Here is a 7,260-nt window from a genome sequence, read left to right on the forward strand (position 1 = left end):
CAAATTGCCTCTAATATTGCTTTCATGCATTGGAGAATTGTGTCATCAAACCGAAGTCTGATCAGTAGTCCGGGGTAGGAAGAAGGGTCCGGTGTGGGTCCGGAACCTGCAGGCACTGCAGTTTGATGAGACCAACATCAGCTCAAATGATTAAACCCTGGCCCTTGGCGCTGCTTGGGGAGGCCTCGTGTGGGCTTTGGATCCCTGAATCTGAAACTTACAAAACGTGCTCCATGTCCCAGGGGACTCAGCTCTGAGTCTGACTCTTGGCTGTAATGGAACAAGTTGGCCAGCGCCTGGGTGAGAACCAGATCTCCTGGTGACCCACCCTCCTCCGCCTGCGTAGAGGCCCGGCCTCGCCTAAACCCGCGGAGCCGCGCGCTCACTAGTTTGTCCCTGCGGCGCCCCGTAGGCGGCGCCCGGCGTCCCGTCTCCCTGGGCGCAACACCATGGCTGCCTTCGGCGGCGTCGCCCCCGCCGGCGAGGACATCCGCCACGCCGAGTACTCGCCGCCCTCGACCAAACGGCCTGACGCGGACATCGACCGGGGCCTGGTGAGTCCTGCCGGCGCTCCCGCCTCTCTCCGGCCCCGGACGGCCCGGCAGCAACCCCGGGTCCCCCCTAGTCCCCGCCTCACCTCTGCGAACCTCCTTCCCCGCGAACCCCGCTGCCGGCATTCGTTCTCCATCTCTGCCCCTCCGCTAATCGGTGACCCGCTGGGCCTGGCGCCGAAACTAGGCGTGTTGAGAGAATGTCTGTCTCCTCGCAGCGGTTCTCAACCTGTGGGTCACGACCCCTTTGGGGGTCGAACGACCCTTTCACAGGGGTCGCCTAAGACCATCGGAAAACACATATATAATTACATATTGTTGTTGTGATTAATCACTATGCTTTAATTATGTTCAATTTGTAACAATGAAATTGGGGGTCACCACAACATGAGGAACTGTATTAAAGGGTCGCGGCATTGGGAAGGTTGAGAACCACTGCCTCTGGGAGCTTCTAGTCTCGGGGACACCGACCGGAAGGGGCCTTTGGAGACGCAGCCCTGCGAGTGCTTAGGGGGGGTTCGCTGCCTCACATCGGGGACCCCAGGTGATGGGGGCGGGGGGCGAGGTCAGGAAGGGCTGCTCAGGGAAGGGAAGCAACAGTTCAGCACCAGGATGGAGGATGGGGAGCAGGTCGCTCAGCGAAGGGAAGACGAAAGTGTTTGTGGCACGAGCAGTGTATCTACAAAGTTGCAGGCCGGAGAAAGGGCTCGGGCGCTGCAGGCGGTTTATTCAGGCCGAAATGTGGAGCCGGGAAAAGGAATCGCGCAAGAGCAGCATGCTGCCAGTCTCATGTGGTTTTAAGTTTTCTGTATTGAAAAAAGTAAAAAGAAACAGGTGAATTTAATTTAACAGTGTATTTTAGTTAATGCAGTACAGCCACAATACTACTTTAGCGTGTGATCGACATAAAGAATTGTTACTGACATTATAGATACAGATATATGCTGTCTAAAACCCAGCGGGATTTTACACGAACAGGACACCTCCGTGTGGGCTGCCCACCCTGCAAGCGCTCACAGGTGGCTAGTGGCACCTTACTGACTCCTGCAGTTCCTGAAGGTCATTGGGGGCCAGAACATCGGAAGCATCTGCTAAACCACCTGGAAGAGCTGGGGTATTCTGAGGGCAGTGGTGCCGTTTTGCTGAGTTTTAAGCAAACTGGTGATAGGTGGGGCCATTGTAAAGGTCTGTGTGTAAGATGAATGGATTCGAGGGGGAAAGTGCGGAAACATGGCTGTTTTAGCCCTTTTCCACACCACATTCCCTGCTACTCCAGCCCACAGTGATCGATCTCGCCAAATTAATCTCCAGTAGAGCCTTACAATTTGGGGGGATGAAGACAGTTTTGTTGTGCAGGGTTGTCTCATGCATACTAGGATTTCTAGGACCAATAGTTCCCCGTCCACCAAGTGTCTTCCCTCCTACCCAAATTATTGTGACAACCAAAAGGTCCACAAATTGTCAAAATGTCCCTCAAGGCCTGTTATGCTTCTGTTGAGAACCATTGGTCCAAGCATTGACCAATGATGAGGTAGAAGGTAAGAGCGTTGATAATAATAACTTTGGGGAATTTGGAAGTACTGAAAGTAATGGGGAATTGACAAAGGTAAGTGTTAAGAAAGAATAAATGACCTAGGTGTGGGACATATTCAATAATCTTTTAGGAACCAGTAGAAAAGAGTATGTTTTTCAAGGAGTTAGAGAAAAATTTTTAGGCCATTTTCAAAAAAGGTGCAATGTAAAGTTTTTGAACTATGTATCTGCAGAAGTAGATGTCAAATAACTTTTTCTCAAGTAAGCTTCTCTTTAGGAACTAGGAATTAATGTTTATTAGCCTGCTTAAGAGATTAAAAAGATAAAAATGTTGGCAAAAATACCTGTGTAGTACCTTGAATAAAATAGTAACTTATAATTAATTGTTTAATAATTAGAAGTCATGTGAAAACTTTGCTTTAGCAAAGCTAGTTCTCATAGAAAAGTAGGACAGACACTTTAAGATTAAAAAGAATATCATCGCCCTAGCTGGTTTGGCTCAGTGGATAGAGCGTCAGCCCACAGACTGAAGGGTCATGGGTTTGATTCCATTGCGGCTCGATTCCCTCAACTAATCAATGTGTCTCTCTCACATCGATATTTCTCTCTGTATCTTCCCCTCCCTTCCATTCTCTCTTAAAAAAAAAAAAAGGAAAAATATCCTCAAGTGAGGATTAACAACCAAAAAAGAATATCATCAATTTTTAAAACAGTTTGAACAAAACTCAGTTTGTATGAGTGTTAGCCTTTTAGTTTCCAGTACTTTCCTGAATAATGTAACTCCTAGTGTTGTTAGGATAATGCAGTGATTTTCAACCAGTGTGCTGCAAGAATTTTTAAAACATATGATAACTGACTACTTAGTCAGGGTTACTGCTGACCTCTTTTACCTTAGGCTGTCAGATAAAAAAATGACAACAGCCAATACAACAACAGCCAGTGGTGTGAATGAATCAAACGTATACCTATTTTTTTTGTCTGATTGCCAAAAATATATATATTTGGTCTGCCGAAGAATTTCAGTAATTAGTTTATGTGTGCCATGAAATGAAAAAAGGTTGAAAAATTGCTGGGATAGTGTAATGTATAAGAAAATTAGCCACACATGTATTTCAGTATGAGCAAACCTGATACATCTGGCTAAAACCTATCAAACACATAAATTATCAAGTATTCATTACCGAAAAAAAGAGACCACTTCTATTATTTTTCAATTCCAAGTTGATTTAAAACATATTTAACATACCTGGAGTCTTCCCTTTGAAGAAATCACATGGATTATGTATTGTCTATCCATATTTTTAAATTTGTTTTTTTCTTGCTGTTTTTTATATCGTAAATGGAGGTTAAAATGTAAGCATCATGGACAGAAAATTTGTTTGTTGTTCAATTTCCAGTTATTCTGGAATGGGAAGGAATGAAGAGAACTATTTCTTCAGTGAATGGAGTTTATAAATTCAAAATACAAACTTCAGCTTATCTAAAATGTAACTCATAACTTCTTGCCAAAAACATGCTGATTTTCTTATCTTGAATAATGCCATACTCAACTCCACTTCTCTTTTCCTTCCAACATTCAGTTCATCAGCCACTTATCCTGGTTTGTGTTATTTCCTTCTCCCTCCCTTCTCACTATTGTTCTGTTAGCCTTTATCATCTCTCCCCTAGCCTACTATAGTAGCCTTAAAAATTAGTCTCTCTGCTTCTGATATGTTACCCTTTTTAATCTACACACTGCCATCAGTTATCTATACTAATAAAGAGCTAATATGCTAATTTTGGGGATGCCCTAATGGGTAAGGACCAGACCATTATATTAACTGGGCGTTGCTCCAGAGACGGGGCAGAAGCAGGGAGGCGCCCCAAGGAGGTGGGACCATTCCGTGCCGGGGAGGGCAGGGGTGAGAGCCCATAGTACTCCCCTCACTAGTCCTTTGCCACCCACACTCGCACTCTGAGTGCCCATGGTCCACTTCCCAGGGGAAGGAGCACAGCGCAGCAGCAGGAGGCTTCCACATTCTCTTCCGGGGCCATGTTGGGGGGGAGTCACCGTGTTGCTCTTGAGACAGGGCGGAAACAGGAGAGGTTCCCTGAAGAAGGCAGGACCAGGCCCGAGGCGACTGGGAGGGGCTGCGGGGCGTGCCTGAAGTTGCCAGAGAAGGTCAGAAGGGGCGGGGGGGAGAGGTGGGGCCTGGGCCAAGGTGTGCTGGAGCGCTGTGTGGACAGGTTCGGGTGTCAAGGCAGGGCTGGAGGTGGGTGGGCGGCGCTGTGTGATTTCACGCGCTGGGCTCCTAGTTTTTTCATAATATAGACCTTATAATGGTACCATCCCTTTTTATAATTTTATCATGGTTCAAAGTTACTGGACTTTTCATGAACTGACCCCCAAAAGTGTATCCAGCCCTATTTTCCATCCTCTATACCAGTGATGGTGAACTTATGACATGCGTGTCAGAGGTGACACGTGAACTCATTTTTTTGGTTGATTTTTCTTTGTTAAATGGCATTTAAATATATAAAATAAATATCAAAAATATAAGTCTTTGTTTTACTATGGTTGCAAATATCAAAAAATTTCTATATGTAACACGGCACCAGAGTTAAGTTAGGGTTTTTCAAAATGCTGACATGCCGAGCTCAAAAGGTTCGCCATCACTGCTCTATACTGTACTTTATCCTCTGTTGTGATTTATAGTTTTCTCCTCTGTTTGAAACTTTGCCTGGCAAACTCCTATTCATTTTTAAAAAATGTTTTTATTGATGTTTTAGAGAGAGAGAGAGAGAGAGAGAGAGAGAGAGAGAGAGAGAGGGAGAGAGAGAAACATGGATATGACAGGGAGACATCAATCGGTTGCCTCCTGCATGCAACCATGACTGGGATGGAACTCTCAATCTGGGCATTGAACTGGTGATCTTTTTGGTGCAGAGTGCACTAGGATGTCCAACCTACTGAGCCACACCAGCCAGGGCTCCAATTCTTTTTTTTTGATGCAAAGTTTTCCCTTACTCTAGTTCCCTTTTCCTAGTAGAATTAAATTATTTTAACCAATGTATTTCCTCATAAGGTCATACAATTTTTTACTTATAGTATTTCTTGTATCAAAATTATTCTCCTATCTAATTAAAGAGAAACATGGTAATTAGCCGTACATCCACTACCCTTCCCATTGGCTAATCAGGGCGATATGCAAATTAACTGTCAGCCAAGATGGCGGCCGGCAGCCATGCACTGAAGCGAACAGGGAGGCTTGCTTGCTCCAGTGACTGCGGACTCCAATGTTCCCCGCCTGACTTGCTGGCCTCTCAGCTGCAACTCTAAGCAACTATGTTGCAAATATAGAAGCTAAACAAAACCCTAGAAACCTGCTTTAGTCAGCCGGGCTTCAGCCAGCCGGACCGCAACATTGTATCAAATACAGAAGGTAAACAAAGGCCAGAAACCTGCTTTCAGCAGCCGAGGCCTCAGAGCTAAAGCTGGCCCAGAATAAAAAAGAAAAAAAGAAAAAAAGGAGCGGTTGGGAGCTTCAGTCACCCGCCAGCCTGAAAACGGCCCTCAGCCCCTCAGCCAGACTTGCCAGGCACCCCAGTGGGGACCCCCACCCTGAAGAGGGTGTGACCAGATGCAAACAGCCATCATCCCCTCACCCAGACTGGCCAGGCACCCCAGTGGGGACCCCCACCCTGAAGGGGGTGTGACCAGATGCAAACAGCCATCAGCCCCTCAGGCTGGCCAGGCACCCCAGTGGGGACCCCCACCATGAAGGGGGTGTGACCAGATGCAAACAGCCATCATCCTCTCATCCAGGCTGGCCAGGCACCCCAGTGGGGATCCCCACCCTGAAGGGGGTGTGACCAGCGGCAAACAGCCATCATCCCCTCATCCAGGCTGGCCAGGCACCCCAGTGAGGACCCCCACCCTGATCCGGGACACCCTTCAGGGCAAACCAGCCGGCCCCCACCCGTGCACCAGGCCTCTATCCTATATAGTAAAAGGGTAATATGCCTCCCAGCACCGGGATCAGCAGAGCCACAAGGCCTCCTGGCACCGGGATCAGCGAAGCCGTGAGGCCTCACTGCCCCGGTGTCAAGCGGAGCCGCGAGACCTCCCGGCCTGGGATCAGAGGAGCCGCGAGGCCTCCTGGCCCCTGGAGCAGCATGACAGGGGGCAGCGCCCAAACCCCCTGATCGCCCTGTGGCTCTATGTGTGACAGGGGGCGGGGCCACAACCTCCCTATTCACCCTGCTCTGTTCATGACAGGGGAAGGCGCCCCAACCCCCTGATCGGCCCTGCTCTGTGCCTAATAGGGGGGAGCTCCCCAACACCGGGATTGGCCCTGCTCTGTGTGTGACAGGGGAGGCGCCCCAACCCCGCCATGGGCCCTGCTCTGTGATGGGGTAGAGCCGCAACCTCCCCATCAGCCCTGCCCTGAGGGTGACAGCAGCAGCGCCCCAACCCCCTGATCGGCCCTGCTCTGTGGGTGACAGGGGGTGGTGCCCCAAGCCCCTGATCCGTCCTGCTCTGTGTGTGACAGGGGTCAGTGCCCCAACTCCCCATCGGCCCTACTCTGTGCGTGACAGAGGGGAGCTCCCCAACCCCCTGATCCGCCCTGCTCTGTGCGTGACAGGGGGGAGCTCTCCAACCCCCTGATCCGCCCTGCTCTGTGCATGACAGGGTATGGAGCCCCAACCCCCTGATTGGCCCTGCTCTGTGCATCACAGGGGGTGGCGCCGCAACCTCCCCATAGACCCTGCCTTGAGTGTGACAGGGGGCAGTGCCCCGACCCCCCAATTGGCCCTACCCTGAGCGTGACTGGGGGTGGCATCACAACCTCCCGATCCGCCCTGCTCTTTGCATGACAGGGGGCGGCGCCCCAACTCCCCAATCGGCCCTGCTCTGAGCCCAACCAGGGGCTGCACCTAGGGATTGGGCCTGCCCTCTGCCACCCGGGAGCGGGCCTAGCCAGCAGGTCGTTATCTCCCGAGGGGTCCCAGACTGTGAGAGGGCACAGGCCGGGCTGGGGGACCCCCCCCCCCGCCAGTGCACAATTTTTTTGTGCACCGGGCCTCTAGTAAAACAATAATAAAGTAAGTGATAACTAAATTAATATATTTTTAGCTTAACACATGGTGCCAATATCTGAAGTATGTAGAACTGAAGCATAATTTGGAAATGAAC

At 49.6% G+C, this 7,260-nt stretch overlaps 1 protein-coding gene across 1 annotated transcript in view; it reads left to right on the plus strand.

The window, feature by feature from the left end:
• The first annotated feature begins 403 nt into the window (after positions 1 to 403).
• The window catches only part of DNAJC15 (DnaJ heat shock protein family (Hsp40) member C15), an 80,479-nt gene continuing 73,622 nt past the window's right edge, over positions 404 to 7,260 (plus strand). The window contains exon 1 of the mRNA XM_006083511.3: positions 404 to 554. Within this exon, the coding sequence (XP_006083573.1) occupies positions 450 to 554 (105 nt within the window). The 5' untranslated portion in view covers positions 404 to 449. The remainder of the gene's footprint in view (positions 555 to 7,260) is intronic.

The sequence above is a fragment of the Myotis lucifugus genome, unplaced genomic scaffold (genome assembly GCF_000147115.1).
Source record: "Myotis lucifugus unplaced genomic scaffold, Myoluc2.0 scaffold_7, whole genome shotgun sequence".
Lineage (NCBI taxonomy): Eukaryota > Metazoa > Chordata > Mammalia > Chiroptera > Vespertilionidae > Myotis > Myotis lucifugus.